Source organism: Mustelus asterias, chromosome 24, assembly GCF_964213995.1.
Source record: "Mustelus asterias chromosome 24, sMusAst1.hap1.1, whole genome shotgun sequence".
Lineage (NCBI taxonomy): Eukaryota > Metazoa > Chordata > Chondrichthyes > Carcharhiniformes > Triakidae > Mustelus > Mustelus asterias.
Window position 1 is genome coordinate 3,188,385 of NC_135824.1, and position 21,127 is coordinate 3,209,511.

The window sequence follows — 21,127 nt, forward strand, 5'->3', positions numbered from 1 at the left end:
TCTTGGCAATAGGGGAACAGAAGAGGGGAAGTTCATCTTATCTAGTTCTCATTGTCAGTTGAACGATTATTTGTATTTCTAACATTTCCAGTTCTCCTCTTACAATTCTCTTGTTGGTGCAACATAAAAAGGCCTGAAAGAGGACATGTCTTTTTCCCAGCTTTACACAGTAAAGGTCACCCTTTTTCTACTATCAAAATGTCTACAAAAACCCTCCACCAATCATCTTGCCTCAATTGCCTTCTTGTCTCTCTCCGTATTTAATGGGATGCAGTTTACTCCCATGAGGGAGATATGTTGATGGGGTGTGATGAAGCAGGATGGGAGGAGGCTTATGTGAAAAGTTGGGCCGAAGGGCCTGTTTATGTGCTGCAAGCTCTATGGGCGGAATTTTACAATCCTGCCACAGAGGTTAATGGAATTTTGCGCAGCTTGCCGCATTGTCTGGCCCTGCCCCCATCTCGACAGGGCCGTAAAATCCTGCCTTGTCCCATTAACTTGTTGCTGTTTTTCCTCATTCAGGAACGAAACGACACTGTTTCTGCCTGTGCTAAACCTGGCCCTCGTTCTTGGGTTTATTGGATCCCAGATCACAATAAACTTGCTGGTACTTTCATTCTGTATTTGCTCTGTTCATATCGCACACCTCTACACAGTCATTTGGTTTGTTCCAGGTGACATTACCTTGCAAAACAGCCAGGAATATAATACAGCAATGTGTCTTTCACACCACATGGTGGCACCAACACCAGAGGGGCTGGAAAACTCATACTAATTCCAAACTGGCAAAGTTTCTATCGTTATTTCAAACACAGCGCAGCACCATTTTTGCTGCACTAATCTCAATTTACTAATTTCCTTTGCTGATTGCCCTGCCTCCCCCCTCTTGTCACAAATGTTCGCCAATTAGAAAAGAGGCTGTTACTAAGCTTCCATGCTTATAACACCCTGCCCAGTTTCACATCTGATTGTCATTTCGAAGCTGCCCGGCTGTAGGAGGAAGTCGAAGTTATTTGAGCTGCACAAAGGGGAAATTCCAGCCTTTGCTTTATTAAAAGATCTCACTGAAAATGGGACTATTGAAGGCACTTATCCCAGTCTTCCTAGTCTCACATACTGTGTGCTGTCTGGCAGAATTTTCTTTCAAAGGTAAGCAGATCTTTTTTTTTTGAAACACAGGAAGCTGATGTCTGTTTGTTTCACTCAACCTTGGGGAAAGCTGATTACATTGGTGTAACAGGAGAGATTTTGATCCTTCTGAAAGTGGCTTGTTAAGATCTGGAGTGCTCTGCCTGTTGCTAGAACCAGGCTGGGTAGTAACTTTCACAAAGTGAATTAGATATATACTTGAAAAGGAAACATTTGCGGGTCCCTCAGGAAAGAGAAGGGGAGTGATTTTAAACTCAGATTGACACAGCCGTGTAGACATCTGGCTTTGATCCAAGCGTGTAAAACACTAAGAATTTGCATAAGTCTCAATGGTCTCCAGTTTCTTTGCTTTTGAAAAGGCTGACTGGTTCTGGGGCAGGTTCCGGCAGCTAGGCACCGGTGCCTCGAGACTTTGAATCCAGGATTTCCATTACACCGGATCTCCTGCCACCACTCCATTTTTCCATGTTGTTTCTGGGTAACAGTTCAAAACTACAGACTGTGGTTGGTTAGAATTTAGAGTGTAGGACTTTTACCTTTGCATTAGGAGGTCAGAGGCTCAGGTTTCATTCCAAAAACCAGAGCACAATATTGAGGCTGACAATCCCAGTGAGGTACTGAGGTGCTTCTTGCTGCACTGTCAGAGGTGCCAGTTTTTGGATAAGATGTTAAACCAAAGTTTCACCTGCCCTCTTGGGTAAATGATCCCATGACATGAGGGTGGGGCTGTGACAGGGGACGAGGGGGGAGACATGCCAATGGACTCATTGGCCCAATGCCAGAGACCCGTGTTGGTGTGGGGGTGGGGGGGGGGGGGGGGAGGGTGGTGGGGGTTTGAAGCAGCCAGGTTCTGCCCCCACCCCCGCCTCACTGGCACAAGGTTCCCAGCTGTCAGAGAAATTGACAGAATGCAGGAAAATTGCAGTGTCACCCAAAGTACCAGCGTGAAGGAGTCCCGTTTTCACGCTGTTCTGACACTTAGGCCATGATCTTATGAAAAAAATTCTAAATGCTGAATGAGCAAGAAAACGGGTAAGTTTCAGACCTGTTTTTTGGGCGAGTTTGAAATTGCAATCTTATGCCGTCTATTACCATATTGGACAGAAGTGAGATTCTCACCAGTTCAGGGGGGAGGAGTCGGAGCGGAGCCTAAGCCGGTTTTAGAGTGCTTGGGGTGCCGGCATTGGCACCATCCCAATGTGTCCCCTGACACACTCCCTCCATGTCCCTCCCTGCACTCCCACCCTCCACTACCCCCCAAACTGCCAATCACCCCCTGTGCCGGACTTGCCTGAGCACCTCCTGTGCTAGTCTCTCTCTCTTCTGCACCCCCCCCCCCCCCCCACCTCCTTGATTTTTACCCCTTTCTCTGACTGTTGCACCTGCTCAGAAGTGTGGGTAAGTTTTTCACTCACTCCTTCCAATCCCTCAACTAGCTAACCTCAGTGCATGACTCTCCTGATGATATTTCTCTCTGACCTTGCTGGGGACTGTTTGACCTTCACAATCTGCCTTCCTGTTACGACAGAGCGTCAATCTGAAACTGCACATGTGGGAGATGGTGAGGAGTAATGAGTGGAGTGCCATGGGGATCAGTACTGGGGCCTCAACTATTTACAATCTATATCAATGACTTGGATGAAGGGACCAAATGTTGCTAAATTCGCTGATGACAAAGGATAGGTAGGGGAGTAAGTTGAGAAGAGAACATAAGGAGTCTTCAAAGGGATATTGACAGGTGAAGTGAATGGGCATAATGTGGGAAAGTTATTGTGGGTTAACCCACAGCATGTGGGCTGCAGCGATTCAAGAAGGCAGCTCACCACCACCTTAAGGGCAACTAGGGATGGGCAATAAATGCTGGCCAGCCAGCGACGCCCATGTCCCACAAATGAATTTTTAAAATGGGAACTTGCTTTTGATAATGCAATATCTTGGAAATAGTGGCGGCCACCAAGTGGAGTAACTAAAGAACTATTCATTCATAGGAATAACTAGAGAGTGTGATAAAAACGCTACCGATTGCTTCAACTCCAGCCCCCTCAGCTAGTCCATTTGAGGAGGGGCGGTAATGTGTGGTATGTAATGTGCGGTATGTAATGTGCGGTATGTAATGTGCAGTATGTAAGATGCAGTATGTACATGCTTAATGTCATTTAATGACATGAGATGCTGAAACTCCTTGCTGGTAAATGCTGTCGATTTGTCGGAAACCAACACCTTGAGTAAATCATGGGTGGCAAATGTTTGCCTTAACTTTTCCACTGTTGCAAAAGGAATCGTGAACTTCATTTCATAGTTATCTAGCCATTTAGAGTATGCATCCACGATAAGTCCCCAAAGATGGGCCTACAAAATCAACGTGGAGTCTCACCCATGGCCAACCTGGCCATTCCCAAGAGACTGCAAACAGTAACTTCTGTTGTGCCTGGCATTAAGCACACTGTTTCTCTTGCCCAGAGAGCAGTGAAGGAAGGGTCATTGAATATTTTTAAGGTTGAGTTAGGTAGAATTTTGACTAGTAAGGAAATCAAAGGGTATGTGGAGGCAGACAACTGAGGCCTCGATCAAATCACCCACGATACTAATGAAAGGTGGAACTGGCTCAAGGGGCAAAATGGTCATCACCTGCTCCTAATCGTATGTTCATACATTTGTATAAGTCAACCTCAGATGAATATTGAAGCCCTCTACTTATCTCATCACTCAGAGAGATTAACAACACTCGCCAATGCAGCAACAGTGAGACTATAGCCTTGGGTTAAGGATGCCTTGAGATGCAGGACAAAATCAGACAGTGTTGTGACAACCCTCATAATTGAATAATATCTCCTTCCACCATATATTGGGAAGTCCATACATGATGGGTGGCCAGTTGGAAGAGTATTGATTGGGAGAATATTGATTCTTGATTTATTATTGTCACTGTATTGGGATGCAGTGACAAGTATTGTTTCTTGCAAGTTATACAGACAAAGCATACCATTCATAGAGTACATAGGGGAGAAGGAAAGGATCAGATACAGAACATAGCGTTGCATTTACAGATAGGGTGCAGAGAAAAATCAGCTTAATATATGATCGGACCATTCAATGTCTGATGGCAGCAGGGAAGAAATTGTTCTTGAGTCAGTTGGTGCGTGACCTCAGACTTTTGTTTCATTTTCCTGACGGGAGAAGGTGGAAGAGAGAATGTCCGGGGTGCGTGGGGTCCTTAATTATGCTGGCTGCTTTTCCAAGGCAGTGGGAAGTGTAGATGGAGTTGATGGATGGAAGGCTGGTTTGTGTGATGGATTGGGCTACATTCCCAACCCTTTGTGGTCTCTCACAGTCTTGGACAGAGCAGGAGCTATACCAAGCTGTGATTCAGCCAGAAAAGGATGCTTTTTCTATGGTGCAACTATAAAAGTTGGTGAGAGTGGCAGTGGACATGAGACAATATGAGTGGAACAACAAGAGTTAGTGCCTACAGAACAAGAGAGAAGAAAATGGTTAATATGTGTTCACAATCTTCTTTCTTGTTTATTTTTCAGAAATAAGTTTTTTCAAGGAATGGATGATCATGGTAAATATTTCTTCTTCCAAACAACGTGTCTCTCCCTCGGTATCCGACATGTTCTGTCTCACTGCAGTAGGACACTGCTTATGCTTGATAACTTAATGAACTCTTCTCTTGGTCTCCAAGATTTGAAATCAAAATCCTTTATTCTGAAAGAATAAGGCAGTTCCACTGGAAGGTAGATGTGAAATATCCCATAGCGTTAATGGAAGAAAGGGAAGTTCTCCCAGACACTTGTCCACTGTTTTCTCCTCCATCACTCCAAACAATAGATCATTGCTATTTCAAGGATCTTCATGTGCACAAAATATTTGACATATTTGCCTACAAAACAAGTCACTGAACCACAAAGCATGCCCTTGTATGTTAAGTTGTACCTCAAGAGGTACTCCAAGAAGCTCTATTGCAGAAGAAACTGAATCCACAAGCAGAGGACACAGATTTAATATAATTGACAAAAGAAGCAGAGGAGATTGAGGATTGTTCTTGTACAGAAGGTTACTGTGAACTAGAATGCGTTGCCTGAAAAGGCAGTGGGAACACATGCAAAAGTAACTTACAAAAGTGAATCGAATAATTCAAGGGAAACACCGGATAAAAGCAAATTATTGCAGATGCTGGAATCTGAAACCAAAAGAGAAAATGCTGGAAAATCTCAGCAGGTCTGGCAGCATCTCTAAGGAGAGACAAAAGCTGACGTTTCGAGTCCAGATGACCCTTTGTCAAAGCTAAAAGGCAGAGAAAGTGGGAGATATTTATACTGCAGGGGGAGGGAATGAAAGATGAGTCATAGCCACAGAAACCAGGAGAGGTTCTCCCGTCACTCATGGCACCTTCCCATGCAATCGCAGAAGGTGTAACACCTGTCCCTTTGCCTCTTCCATGCTTCCCATCCAAGGTTCAAAACACTCATTCCAGGTTAAGCAGTGTTTCACTTGCACCTCTTTCAATTTGGTCGATTGCATTCGCTGCTCCCAATGTGGTCTCCTCTATATCGGAGAGACCAAGCGTAGACTGGGTGATCGCTTTGCTGAGCACCTTCGGTCCGTGCGCAGTCAGGACCCTGACCTTCCGGTTGCTGCCATTTTAACACAAGATCCTTCTCCTATGCCCAAATATCTGTCCTTGGCCTGCTGCAATGTTCCAGTGAAAGCTCAACGCAAACTGGAGGAACAACATCTCATCTTCTGGCTAGACACTTTACAGCCTTCCGGTCTCAACATTGAATTCAACAACTTATGATTAGCTCTACCCCACCTTGACCCCTTTGTTTTCATTTTATTTAATTTTTTACTGTTCTCTACCTTTTTATTTCTTCTTTTTTCTTCCCTCCCTACTCTGTTCCCCTTCTCCTTACCTTTTCTCCCCCTTTGCTTCCCATTTTCCCCTTTCTAAATTTTACCTCTCTCCCACCCATTGTGTACAATGCAAACTTTTGGCACAAGGTTCTGTAGAGAACTATCTTTCTCCATGCCCTGTTTTGTCATGTGATCTTGCATTGTGATGATGTAGATGATGGGCAGGATTTTCCAGCCCTTCCTGCCAGCGGGATCTTCCAGTCCCACCAAAGGTGACCTCTGCTGTAGATTCCTTGGGGTGGGATAGGTAAGCTATGCAAACTGCTATTGATTTCAGCGGGACTGGGAGATCCCAGCGCAGCCAATGATAAGCCGCCTCCGGCATAGGAAAACCCACCATGAGGGGGTTGGAAAATCCCAACCTATATATTTACATATTTATCATTAACCCTTAATGCTACAAAACTGCCTGTTTGACCACACTCTTGGACATGTGTCTTAATATCTCCGTATTTATTTTGATTGTACATTTTATTTGATGATCGCTCCTGTGAAGCAACTTGGGACAATTTACCACATTAACAGTGAGATATAAATGTACATTGTTGTTGATTCCAAAGAACAATACAGCACAGGAACAGGCCCTTCGGCCCTCCAAGCCCGTGCCGCTCCCTGGTCCAAACTAGACCATTCTTTTGTATCCCTCCATTCCCACTCTGTTCATATGGCTATCTAGATAAGTCTTAAACGTTCCCAGTGTGTCCGCCTCCACCACCTTGCCTGGCAGTGCATTCCAGGCCCCCACAACCCTCTGTGTCAAATATGTCCTTCTGATATCTGTGTTAAACCTCCTCCCCTTCACTTTGAACCTATGACCTCTCGTGAACGTCACCACTGACCTGGGGAAAAGTTTCCCACCGTTCACCCTATCTATGCCTTTCATAATTTTATACACCTCTATTAAGTCTCCCCTCATCCTCCGTCTTTCCAGGGAGAACAGCCCCAGTTTACCCAATCTCTCCTCATAACTAAGCCCCTCCATACCAGGCAACATCCTGGTAAACCTCCTCTGTACTCTCTCCAAAGCCTCCACGTCCTTCTGGTAGTGTGGCGACCAGAACTGGGCGCAGTATTCCAAATGCGGCCAAACCAATGTTCTATACAACTGCAACATCAGACCCCAACTTTTATACTCTATGCCCCGTCCTATAAAGGCAAGCATGCCATATACCTTCTTCACCACCTTCTCCACCTGTGACGTCACCTTCAAGGATCTGTGGACTTGCACACCCAGGTCCCTCTGCGTATCTACACCCTTTATGGTTCTGCCATTTATCGTATAGCTCCTCCCTACATTATTTCTACCAAAATGCATCTCTTCGCATTTATCAGGATTGAACTCCATCTGCCATTTCTTTGCCCAAATTTCCAGCCTATCTATATCCTTCTGTAGCTTCTGACAATGCTCCTCACTATCTGCAAGTCCTGCCAATTTTGTGTCGTCCGCAATATTCCAAGTGATAATTCACTTATTTCTATTCTTTGCAAACAGCACAACAAAGACTATAACACAGAAGAGTATGAACACAGGCTACGGATCTTTATCCAGAACAAAAGAAAGATTGAAGCTCACAACAGTGGTAAACACTCTTTCCAAAGTAAGTTCACTCAAGTAGGCTGACAGCTGCTTTTTGGCACTTCCTCCTGCAGAAGGTAAATTGATGGAAAATGTCCTTAGGGATGGGATTTACGACCATTTAGAAAGATGCGGATTAATCCGGATAGTCAGCACGGATTCGTGAAGGGCAAGTCGTGCCTCACTAATTTGATTGAATCTTTTGAGGAGGTCACTAAGTGTGTTGATGAAGGTAGGGCAGTTGATGTCATATACATGGATTTTAGTAAGGCGTTTGATAAGGTCCCCCATGGTCGGCTTATGATGAAAGTAAGGAGGTGGGATAGAGGGAAAGTTGGCCGATTGGATAGGTAACTGGCTATCTGATCGAAGACAGAGGGTGGTGGTCGATGGAAAATTTTCGGACTGGAGGCAGGTTGCTAGCGGAGTGCCACAGGGATCAGTGCTTGGTCCTCTGCTATTTGTGATTTTTATTAATGACTTAGAGGAGGGGGCTGAAGGGTGGATCAGTAAATTTGCTGATGACACCAAGATTGGTGGAGTAGTGGATGAGGTAGGGGGCTGTTGTAGGTTGCAAAGAGACATAGATAGGATGCAAAGCTGGGCTGAAAAATGGCAAATGGAGTTTAACCCTGATAAATGTGAGGTGATTCATTTTGGTAGGACTAATTTAAATGTGGATTACAGGGTCAAAGGTAGGGTTCTGAAGACTGTGGAGGAACAGAGAGATCTTGGGGTCCATATCCACAGATCTCTAAAGGTTGCCACTCAAGTGGATAGAGCTGTGAAGAAGGCCTATAGTGTGTTAGCTTTTATTAACAGGGGGTTGGAGTTTAAGAGCCGTGGGGTTATGCTGCAACTGTACAGGACCTTGGTGAGACCACATTTGGAATATTGTGTGCAGTTCTGGTCACCTTACTATAAGAAGGATGTGGAAGCGCTGGAAAGAGTGCAGAGGAGATTTACCAGGATGCTGCCTGGTTTGGAGGGTAGGTCTTATGAGGAAAGGTTGAGGGAGCTAGGGCTGTTCTCTCTGGAGCGGAGGAGGCTGAGGGGAGACTTAATAGAGGTTTATAAAATGATGAAGGGGATAGATAGAGTGAACGTTCACAGACTATTTCCTCGGGTGGATGGAGCTATTACAAGGGGGCATAACTATAGGGTTCATGGTGGGAGATATAGGAAGGATATCAGAGGTAGATTCTTTATGCAGAGAGTGGTTGGGGTGTGGAATGGACTGCCTGCAGTGATAGTGGAGTCAGACACTTTAGGAACATTTAAGCGGTTATTGGATAGGCACATGGAGCACACCAGGATGATAGGGAGTGGGATAGCTTGATCTTGGTTTCAGATAAAGCTCGGCACAACATCGTGGGCCGAAGGGCCTGTTCTGTGCTGTACTGTTCTAGGTTCTAAGCTGCATGTTGTCCAATGAGGAAGAGTTCAGAACGAGGGAAAAGAACTTAAATTTCTAGCTGAGCTGTTCAGGGAGCGATGCCAAGAATCACTTTGTCACCAAAAAGGAAGTGGAAAATACTCCCCAAAAGCAGTTGAGGTTGAGATCCATTGATTCCAGTTAGGTAAGGGTATGAAGGGTTACAGAATCAATGGTTATGCATGGAGTTAAGATGCAGGTCAGTCATGATTTAATGAATGGTGGAACAGACCTGAGGGGCTGAATTGCCTCTTCTTGTTTCTATGTTTCCAAATAGCCTGGAGAATATAAGAATAAATAAAAGAGAGAAAAGGTGAACATAAAAGGTTGGGATGTCAAGAAAAATAGGAAAGGAGGCAGCAATTTAGCCCTTCAAGCCTATTCAGCCATTCAAAGTGATCATGGCTGATATGTGATTTAACTCCATTTACCTGACCTTGCCCCATGTCCTTTAATTCCTTTGGTGAACAAAAATCTATCTACCTCCAATTTAGTTTACAATTGACTTTGTATCATAGAATCCCTAGAGTGCAGTAAGAGGCCATTCGGCCCATCAAGTCTGCACTGACCACAATGTCACCCAGGCCCCACCCCCACAACCCCATACATTTACCCTAGTTAGTCCCCCTGACACTAAGAGGCAATTTAGTAAGGTCAATCCACCTAACCCGCACATCTTTGGACTGTGGGAAGAAACCAGAGCACCCGGAGGAAACCCACGCAGACACGGGGAGAATGTGCAGACTCTGCACAGACAGTGACCCAAGCCGGGAATCGAACCCAGGTCCCTGGCGCTCTGAGGCAGCAGTGCTAGCCACTGAGCCACCCTTATCAATTGCTGGTGAAAGAGAGATCAAAACTTTTACCACACTTTGTGAAGAGAAGTGTTTCTGAATTTCACTTTCATTTTCAGATGTTGTTCCTAGTTTTAGACTCCCAGCCAGCAAAATGGTTTCTCACAGCAGACCAGAAGTGAATGACCTCATTATATATTTATTCGAGTATATAAAACATCAGATGTAGTTGTTTTTGTGTAATCGTATTCCTGTTTAATTGATTCTTTCACTGGAACACAAAGGAATTTTACAGCACAGTAACATGTGATCAACAATATCTGATCTAGTGTCTTCTTAAGTGACTCGATGTTCTAATTTGTTTTATAATGCTCCTGTGAAGTGCTTTGGAATGCTTCATTATATTAAAAGCACAGGTAAACGAATTTGCGATATAGAGGGGGTCATGAACAATGGGTGTTGACTGTACCGTAAAATATAAAAAAGCGCAGTGACGTACAATCACCCAGAGAGGCATTTCAATGTATTATTTTTGTTAATTCTGTCAATACAGTGGGACTCAACCAGTTTTCTGACTTGACCTTCAGTGAATTTAAGTCGCTATACTTGCTGCAAAAACCACAGGTAACATCTGGTCTTCTGCTCGTCTCCCCCTTGCTTTGTGCTGGACCTCTGCATATTCTGTTCGACCTCTGCGTCCCTCACCTGTGGTTTCCATCCAAATTCTGTCACAAAAGTACAAGGTCAAGGCTGATCGTGTACAGATCTCCAAGGGTAGAAAAGGCTGAACAAAAATAAGACAGAACAGAAATAAGGCAGAGAGGGAGGGAACACCAGGGGGGTTTGGCAGTGTAAATTACCGTGTTCACCCCTTATCCCAGCTCCTTGTGTGTCCATGCTCTGTTCTATATTCTTTCAAAGTGCTACTCAGTAGTAGCACCCTACCTTCTCAGCCAGATGCTTGTGGGTTCAAGTTCCACTCCAGAGACATGAGCATATCATCTACGCCAAGGTTCCTGGTGCCAATACTAAGGTAATGTTGCATTGTCAGAGGTGCTGCATTGTCAAAAAGGTGCTGCCTTTCTGCTGAGGGTGTGAGGCATTACAGAGGCCTTGTCCACCTTCTCAGGTGGATGTAAAAAATCCCACAGCACAATTTTGAAAAAGAGCTGGATAGTCTTGTGCAACAAAAACAGAAAGAGCTGGAAGATCTCAGTAGGTCTGAGAGCATCTGTGGAGAGGGAATAAAGCCAACGTTTCGAGTCTAGATGAGCCTTAGTCATCTTGTGTTCTGACCAATATTTATCCCTCAATCAACATCACAAAAAAAGTTTATTTGCTTGCTGTCACATTGAATTATAATGCTGTTTGTGGAAGTTTGATGATGCACAAATTAGTTGCCACATTTTCCAACATTACAACAGTAATTACACATCAAATGTACTTCTTTGGCTGTAGACTTTGAGGGAATTTTGAGGCTTGTGAAAGGCAGTATATAAATCTATGTCTTTCTTTTCTTCTTTCCTTACCCTGTGCCTGGCTTTCTGTGTTCTGTGCCTTATTCTTATAAGCAATGCTTGCTCTACGGTGTGGTAGTCTGTACAATTTACTAGAGTTTAGTTTTGTTCTCTGTTCTTTCCTTCTGTTTGGTTAGTTATTGCAATGTTTTGATTTGTTCCAGCTATAACTAACCAGCCAGGTTGAACAAATCCTTGAAGCTTAGCAATGGTGTACAGTATTTATCAGGAAAATGATCACTCTAGCTTTGTTTCTGGAACAAATTTTAGACTCAGCCTAGCCATGGGCGGGAAGCTCTTTAAAACTAATGGGATTATCTAAGGAAACATAGGAGCTGATGGATCAGTGAATCCTGTCAGGTAAATAATACAATGAGATAATGATAAAACCATTGTTTTGATTTCAAGAAAGTAAATGAACCATCTAGTGTCTTATTAAACAGTTCATTTCGATTTCAGCTTTGGGCAACTGTGCAAACTCCACACAAACATTCTCCTCGTGTCTGCGTGGGTTTCCGCCGGGTGCTCTGGTTTCCTCTCACAGTCCAAAAGATGTGTAGGTTAGGTGGATTAGCCATGGTAGCGTGGGGTTGCGGGGATATGGGGTGGTGGTGATTGGGGGCGGGGGAGTGCCTGGATAAAATGCCCTTTCGTAGAGTCGGTGGAGTCATGATGGGCTGAATGACTTCCTTCTGCACTGTAGGGATTCTATGGTTCTATTCTATGGTGTTTAAACTGTAATAGGCTTTAAACAGGCTGGGGGAAAAAAAATCAATTTCCAAAATGAAAATCCATTCTGTGTGCGTTCATTGTTCCATTTCAGATCATGTGCAAACAGAAATTACACAGGCAACATCACTGCCAATATATGGAGAATTTCCATGTGTTGAGCCATACACAAAGACACCAGAAATGTGGCTGAACCCAAGCCTGCCTGAATCCCCAATACTGGCACACACATGGCACAAGGTGCCTGCTTGGCTAATCTTGGTGCTGCTCTACCCTTTTCCCTTCTAGCCCTGCCAGTCTGACATTTTGTGCACTGGCACTTGCTTCATAAAGAAAGGCATTGGCATTGGAAAAGCCGCCAACCAGCGATCACTGCTGCTGCCTGATACGGAATGGTGGTCATTATGAAGTTCGGGACAGGATTGATGGAGCACTGGAGGCGGCAGAGCCAAATGGAGGAGCCCCCTGCACTGGGAGAAATGTCATGTTGATGAGCCTGCTGTATCGGGGCACTTGCCCTCACTACCCATGCCCCCCCCCCCCCCCAACACACTCAACCTGTACCCACCCTCACTTGGGGGGTGCAATGGAGGAGCTCAGATTGGATACAGAGCAAGGACGAACGGTGCCCAAATGTGGGTGTGCGCTGATGAGGAAAGAGCAAAAGGGAAGGTGTGTGACCAGGTGGAAGGCAGGAGTGATTAAATGACAAAAGGAAATAGGAGATGATAATGTGACGAGCACAGGAAGATTGGTCTGGAGGAGTTGTAACAGACAACAGCAGAACCATTGCCATCTCCTGCTCTCCAATAAATTGGGAACAGTGGCTCTGATGTGAATTTATTGAAGCTGATGTTGAACCCAGAAGGCCTCATTGAAAGATGAAAGCTGATCCTTGACCTTCACTGGAACAGTGCAAGAGGCCAAGGACACAGAGTTTAAAGTTTATTTATTAGTGTCACAAGTAGACTTACATTAACACTGCAATGAAGTTACTGTGAAAATCCCCTAGTCACCACATTCTGGTGCCTGTTCGGGTACACTGAGGGAGAGTTTAGCATGGCCAATGTCCCTACCCAGCACATCTTTCAGACTGTGGGAGGAAACAGGAGCGCCCGGAGAAAACCCACACAGACACGAGGAGAACGTGCAAACTCCACACAGACAGTGACCCAAGCCGGGAACGACGCTGTGAGGCAGCAGTGCTAATCACTGTGCCACCGTATCAGAGAGGGTGTAAGACAGAGAATTAAAATGGCAAACGACCAGAAGTTCAGAGTCACACTTGCTAACTGAATCAAGATGTTCAACTAAGTGAACCACCAATATAGAGGAGTTGCCGGCGTTGGACTGGGGTAGGCACAGTAAGTAGTCTCATAATACCAGGTTAAAGTCCAACAGGTTTATTTGGTAGCACGAGCTTTCGGAGCGCCGCTCCTCACATGATGAAGGAGCGACCCTCCAAAAGCTCGTGCTACCAAATAAACCTGTTGGACTTTAACCTGGTGTTGTGAGACTGCTTACAATGTAGAGGAAGGCATATCATGAGCAGAGAATACTCAATTGAAAGAAGTAACGGTAAATTGTTATTTAACCAGGAAGAATTTTTTTGGGCACTGGACAGTGGGAAGGAAGCAAGAGCAGGTATTACATGGGAAGTGTTGTGGAAATGGAGGAGGTGCTGGGGAGATGGTAGAATGGACCTAGATGTTATGGAGGATCCCTCCCAAGCATCTCTACACTTGCCACATGTCACATCTCACATTATTCACCTGGTGTATCCCAACCATAAATGGAGTTGGACAATTTATAGCTAGCTTCTAGGCTGAGGGGGGGAAAAGCAGGACCTAGACCACAGTAGTTCCAGGGTTAAACTTTTTTTTATTCCTCTACCCTTCCCCAACAGAACTGCTCAGCTACACGAGGGAACCATTACAGCAGTGAGAAGCTGCTCCCCGAGTCTGTAGACTGGAGAGAAAAAGGAAATTATGTCACTGCCGTGAAGAATCAGGTAAAGCTCATTTCTTTGTGCTCGAATCGAATGAAAATACTGAAGATGCTGGAAGACCAAAATAAAACCGGAAAATGCTCAGTAGATCTGGCAACATTTGTGAAGAGAGAAATTGAGTTAATGGGCCTGATTTTAACTCGCTCAAAACCTATTCCCTTACACAGAGATAAAATCGGACCAAAAGTTTTAAACAAGTGCAGAGGCAGAGAACAGTACAGATGAAACTGCATTAGCAGCCAATGAGTTGGAGGGGGTTGGGGCATATGGCAGGACACACAGCAAACACTCTAATTTACAACAGGTCAAGTCTATTTACTCAGAAAACAGACTTTATTTAAATAGCCCACCACAGCAGTCTACAGAGTCTATTTAAAAAGAGTCTCTATGAACTACAGCAAATAGAACTCACAATTGAAACTATTGCAATGTCTTCTGATAAATGCAGAATTATTTTCCAGTAAAATGCAGTGAATGGAGGACCCATGCAGTGAATACAATACAAATCCTGCACGTAAAATCAATCCCAGTCACTGCAGCAGTGTGGACTTTAGGTGTATTGACAAGGGAATTAACAAATTATCCTTGTCACGAATAGCATAGTAGCTCCAGGCAGCTGGAAAAGCAGGTGAGTGAGTAAAAGGGAGAGGGTTAGAAGGGTGAAGGGAAAAAGTAATTCAATGACAAAAGAGAGGATAGTGCAAGAGAGGTGATAATGAAACAATAGCAATCTATACTGAGCCACAAAGATCAGGAGGCCCAAGGCCAGGCTGTCAGTCAGGGCTAGATTAGTCACTCGCTTGAGGACCACTATGGTTCAACCAAGAAACTCTGGGCAGGGAAAGTGAAAAGCATCTGTTTCCATTTGCCGTCCAGTGACTGAGTCAGGGGCACTTGGTCATTGGCCAGGGACTGGATCATTCTTGATTGCGATGCCTTCTACAGAAACATAGCCAGCAACCCTCTCCTTACTGGGGCTAATAATACAAAATAAGCAAAGGTAGGAAAATATAGAGGGGAAAATAACAAATAAATAAATAGACTGGCAAGCAACACACAGGACAGTAATTAGCTGTTTAGATAGTTGGGAAGTTTTTTGGAAAATGAAGGAACAGAAGGAGACCATTCAGCTCCTTGAGTATGTTCTGTCATTCAATTACTTTACGGTGGATCTACATCATAACTTCATCCACTTGCCATGGTTGCATAACCCTTAATATCCTCTTCCAACCAAAATCTATGGTAGAGATACTGAATATGAACTTTTCCTCAGTTTTCAAAGTACCTGTGAGAGTGAGTTCTGAGTGTGCTGGGTCACTGAATTCCCCTCATATATTTGTTTGTCTGACTGAGCAGTGTACCCATACAGAGGATGTAGTTATTTTGTCCCCGTCTGACCTGGTCCATAGACAGAGCGCCATATAGCCTGGCATGTGTGGCTGAAAATGCATTGACACAAACCCACCAGAGACACATTAATTAGTACACTGATACCTGTTAATGTGGGCCTGTTATCTGTGGGCACAAGAAGAGGGGGAGGCCATTCGGCCCTCTAGCCTGTTCCAATTCATGGCTGATCAAAAACTGTGGAGTAACCCTTGACCTGTTTCACGCCCATTCTATGAGCAGAAACTGCATTCAGGAGTTGATTTCAGTCAGTGTTTACCCAGACTTATGAATATCTATACATACAAAACTGTCCTAAATTCATGCTGGCTAGAGCATTGTGACTAAACACTTCCTCCCTCCCACAGCCATGTAATTTCCCAGGAGAGGCAAAAATGCAGGGTCAAAAAGGAAAAATCCACTGGTGAATTCTTTCTTATCCCTCTAAGAGACCAAAATCCAGGAGATCACACTGACCTACATGATGTGATGTGTCCCACTCAAGAATCGATCCAGCTTCCTTTGGAACCAACCAGTAACATTCCAGAGACTTGCTACTCCCTGGGGAAGACAAGAGCTGCCCAATATCCTATCCTTACTCTTCCATAGTTTAAACTCAATGTCTCCTGCTCCTTCCCATTCTATTCAACTGTAATTATCTAGAAACAGGGGCTTTATCCAACCCTTTAATTATTATATAGACCTGTAGCAGGCAGCATCCTGTTCAATTTTTTATGGAGTGAGCGGCTAATTTACTTAAGTGCATGTCCTCTAATTTTTTTGCACAGCTGCACACATGCAGTAAAGGGGCTGACTTGTGTGCAGTCTGCAAGGGGACTTTCGAATTGCTGTAGCTACGAGGTTTAAAGGAACATTGGCAGCAGTTCATTGCTTAGTCAACTATGTTCTGTCAACACTATTTATGTTGTCTTTAACATAGTAAAATGTCACAAGGTGCTTCTCAGCATTGTGACCAGATAAAAAAAATGACATTGAAGCACAGAAGGAGATTGTCAGTTGGTCAAAACCTTGGTCAAAGAAGTAAGTTAATCAGAAAGGTACAAGTAAATGGACCCAGCACCATAATCTTATCCGAGTAGCTTTAAGCTTGAAATTGCACACAATTGTCCACTTTGCCCCTGTTTTCAGTCCGAGTTTGTATTCTACTCCAGGGTGGGTGTGGAAGCTGCTGGACCTTTTCAACCACCGGCTGCTTGGAATCTGTCATTGCAATAAAGTCAGGGAAACTCGTTCCACTGGTAAGTGTTATACAAAACTTTGTTAATCTTTGGAATGATATGATACATCCGTCCTCATACTGGAGTAGATTTTTATATCTTAAATCTTTCCATAGGCGGAACAACAACTTGTAGACTGTGCTCAGAACTTTAAAAACCATGGGTGCTCAGGGTGAGTGAATCAGTGGCACATTAAGTTTCCAATTATGTCTTTTTGAACATGAGAAAAATAGGTGACCATTAGTGAGTCATTTCTTCAAAATGAATACTCAGTCCTGCTTACTTTACCCTCTCATCACAACCTCCGAGTGGGTGAAACATTAGCGATTGAGTTCATCTCCACATCAAGCGGACACCATCCATTGTAATGTAATTCTGCCCTTAAACAATACCATGCTCTTACATGTATTATCACATGTATTAGTATACAGTGAAAAGTATTGTTTCTTGCGCGCTATACAGACAAAGCATACCATTCATAGAGAATGAAAGGATAGAGTGCAGAATGTAGTGTTACAGTCATAGCTAGGGTGTAGAGAAAGATCAACTTAATGCAAGGTAAATCTGACAGCAGCAGGGAAGAAGCTGTTCTTGAGCTGGTTGGTACGTGACCTCCGGCTTTTGTATCTTTTTCCCGATGGAAGAAGGTGGAAGAGAGAATGTCTGGGGTGCGTGGGGTCCTTAATTATGCTGGCTGCTTTGCCAAGTCACTGGATGGGAGGCTGGTTTGTGTGATGGACTGGGCTTCATTCATGACCCTTTGTAGTTTCTTGCGGTCTTGGGCAGAGCAGGAGCCTTACCAAGCTGTGATACAACCAGAAAGAATGCTTTCTATGGTGCATCTGAAAAAGTTGGTGAGAATCATAGCAGACATGCCAAATTTCCTTAGTCTTCTGAGAAAGTCGAGGCGTTGGGTTAGTATTTTATAAGTATCTATTTCATGTTTACACTATTGTTTTTAATGCTTTTCAGGGGACTGCCAAGTCAAGCTTTTGAATATATTAAATACAACCATGGACTGGAAAGAGAACAGGATTACCCTTATGAAGGAAAGGTCTGACTTTACATTTTTTTTAAACTGTCCAATGTTGGTAGAGTGTGCCTCAATTAATGGGGGCGCAGTGTTTTTATCACAAGTCTTTCTGCAAATGAACCAATAACAAATACATTTCAAAATGGCAGGCTGTCGGGGGACACAGTGAACTAGACTCTGCCCTATATGGAGTTATTTACTAGCATCCAAATGCCAGTAGAAATAGCTCCATTGTAGAGGATGGGGAATATGCAAATAAACTCAAAACACTGAAAAATGTGTGTGCATAAGTAGTTTGGGCAAATAGGTGTTTTGAGATTAACTCTGCTCCAGCGGGTAAGACACTCAAGGCGGGAATCATACCAATGGTATCTTAAAGGGGACAATTTGTGAGCGGCCTTTTGGTACCATTTGGAGTGGAGTGTAGTTTCATGCAGGCAGCTTACAGAGAACATTGGCGGCACCCCATTTTACATACCCCCCCACTTGTATTTCCATTGGCCTCCAATTCACTGTGATCATTTCACACAATCACACGCAGTCTCCTTGTCCTCTCACAATTTAGTTTAATATTCCAGATTTCCATCACAATCTTGAGACTGAGACTTCGAAAGTCAGCACCACTTCAGGACTGACCTCTCCAATAAGCAGAGAATGTCAAACCAGCAAGATACTGAAGCAATTAATTGTTCTATTGTGATTATCTCAGGATGGACCTTGTAGGTTCCAGCCCAGCAAAGCTGCTGCATTTGTCAAGGAAATAGTCAACATCACTGAGGTAGGTTGCAGGTCTTTCAATAACCATATTATGACACTAAGGGCCTGACTTTACCATTTTCAATCTAAGTGCTGAATCTGGGCGTACTGCAGATCCGACTTGGAGATCTGCTTTCAGGCGCCCCCCATACGCACTCAGCCTGAAAAAAAGAATTGGGGGTCCCATTCCTGCTGTGGGCGGGGCTTAGCACAGCCGAAACGATCGGAGCTCTGAACAGCGCATGCGCAGTTAGAAAACAATTTGAAAAAGTGCGCCTGTGTCAGATTGCTCCCGGGCCGCGGAAAGCGGAGAAAGCGGCCCGGGAGTGAAAAGCAGGAGCGATGGCCCCCACAGACGTCGCTGTCCCCCTTATCCACCTACCCCCTGCTACCCACAGACATCGCTGTCCCCCTTATCCACCCACCCCCCCCCGCTACCCAGACCGCCCCTGCCCCTCTCCCCCCCACCGATCACCTGCAGAGTGGCAGCGGACCCCCCTGCCCCCTCTGGGTCCCCACCAGAGATCCATCTGCCCCCCCCCCCTCCACCAGAGGTCCATCTGCCTCCTCCCCCCCCTCAACCAGTGAGCGATCGGCCCTCCTCTCCCCCCCCCCCTCCCCCCCACCAGACAACGATCTGGCCTCACTCCCCTCCCCCCCCCGCAACCAGAGAATGATCTGACCCGCCTCCCTCCCCCTCCCCCCCCCCGCCCCCCGCGCCCGCCCCCACCACTGATCTGAGTCAGAGAGGCGTTGGAAGCTCTGAACGCGCTCTTAAGCAGCTGGAGCGCCCGATTCAGACTTTTATTTAGCAGGTCCATTATGGCGTGGTTCCGGATTGGCAAACACGGTGGTAAAGGGGAAAATGCTGATAAAGTTGGGCGGGCAGTTCATTAATTCAATTTAAATGCATACAAATGCATTGAAATCGCCGTTGCGCCCGTTTTGGGTGCGAAGCAGATCGTCGCCATTCCCGGGTTTCGGTAAAGTAGCAATCTGCGCGGGCGCGGATCGCGTTAATGGCCTCACACCCAACTTTACCACATTTTCGCACCCTGGTAAAATCGGGCCCTAAGTGTATTAGTGCTCGCTCAATAATTTCAACCCATTTCTGTATTTTTCTGAGCTAAATCCAGAAACCAGTTTAATAAAAGATCTCAGCTGATTCCCAATAGGATTAAAGCCCTTGATTTTATTTGAAATTAATAGAACCGGTTGAATTGCAATTCTGAATCTAGAGTACATTATTACTCCTCACCCTGACAAAAAGCATTGATCTAAATCCCGATTTGTTTTCTAGTATGATGAAGCTGGAATGGTGGATGCTGTGGCAAACCTGAACCCGGTCAGTTTTGCCTTTGAAGTGACTGATGACTTTTTGAGTTACACCAAAGGTGTTTATTCCAAGTAAGTTCTTGACTTTCAAGAAGATGGCTCAACACCACCCTCGAGGGCACCCAGCAATGAGCAAATAAACGCTGGCCTTACCAAAAACATCAATAACATTTTAATTGTAGGACTTGGTTTCAAAAAAGAATCTGTGTGGCAAGGCAAGGCAATTGTGCTTCTCTGAACTACTCCATGTTGGAGGGAAGGAGGAAGAAAGGGAGGGCACGCAAGCTTTACAGCCAGTTATGTATTTTGAAGCATAATCAATATAGCTCCCACAAACTGTAATTATTAATGATATTAGTTGGCCCAAGATATTGGGAAGTCTCCAATATTCTTCATCAGAACACTGGTCACGGGATTTATGCCCACCTTGGAGGGTAGAAATAAAGGCTTTTGCTTAACATCTCATCTGAAAGATATTCTCAATGAATCATTTCTGCAATACACCATGGGAAACCCCTTTCTTCCACAGATTTACAGCATGCAGATTGTGCGCTGAATTATTTCCATAACACAGTCCCATTTTATGAGGATATAGCTTGACTCAAAAACTCCCTTCTAAGATACTGAGCTTGATGGAGTGGTTACCATTTCATTCACATCAGGCACTTTTTACCATCCCCCCCCCCCCCCCCCTCTCCCCGGACACCAACCCAGTATTCAGTCATCGGAGCACTTGTCTCCACTCATTATGGGTGGGGCCCAAACCCATACAACTCAGAGTTGGGAGGTTAACACTGAGTCTCAGTTCAGTCTGCTAATGGACCACAATCAGGACTAGATAAAGCTTTGGTACAAACTCTCATTATAACAATGACTCTTCCTGAAAATGATTAGGAAGATAAAAGTTGCAGGACCAAAAGACCAGGGGACACAAGTCCACCGAAAGGGACTCATGACTGCCCAAAGTGAAGGCTGATGACTCCATCCCAAGTTGCAAATAACAGAGTTGTTAGCACAATATTGTCTAGTGCACCTATACTCACCCTCACTGAACATAAGAAATAGGAGCAGGAGTAGGCCATCTAGCCCCTCAAGCCTGCCCCGCCATTCAATAAGATCATGGCTAATCTGAAGTGGATCAGTTCCACTTACCCGCCTGATCCCCATAACCCCTAATTCCCTTACCGATCAGGAATCCATCTATCCGTGATTTAAACATGTTCAACGAGGTAGCCTCCACCACTTCAGTGGGCA

General features: G+C 44.7%; 1 protein-coding gene across 1 annotated transcript in view; it reads left to right on the top strand.

Annotated features, from left to right (window-relative positions):
* Window positions 1-685: 685 nt before the first annotated feature.
* The window catches only part of ctsh (cathepsin H), a 31,878-nt gene continuing 11,436 nt past the window's right edge, over window positions 686-21,127 (top strand). The window contains exons 1-10 of the mRNA XM_078241190.1: window positions 686-1,149; window positions 4,683-4,714; window positions 7,559-7,664; window positions 10,425-10,495; window positions 14,024-14,128; window positions 16,684-16,770; window positions 16,866-16,921; window positions 17,722-17,803; window positions 18,492-18,560; window positions 19,839-19,945. Of these exons, the coding sequence (XP_078097316.1) occupies window positions 1,071-1,149; window positions 4,683-4,714; window positions 7,559-7,664; window positions 10,425-10,495; window positions 14,024-14,128; window positions 16,684-16,770; window positions 16,866-16,921; window positions 17,722-17,803; window positions 18,492-18,560; window positions 19,839-19,945 (794 nt within the window). The 5' untranslated portion in view covers window positions 686-1,070. The remainder of the gene's footprint in view (window positions 1,150-4,682; window positions 4,715-7,558; window positions 7,665-10,424; window positions 10,496-14,023; window positions 14,129-16,683; window positions 16,771-16,865; window positions 16,922-17,721; window positions 17,804-18,491; window positions 18,561-19,838; window positions 19,946-21,127) is intronic.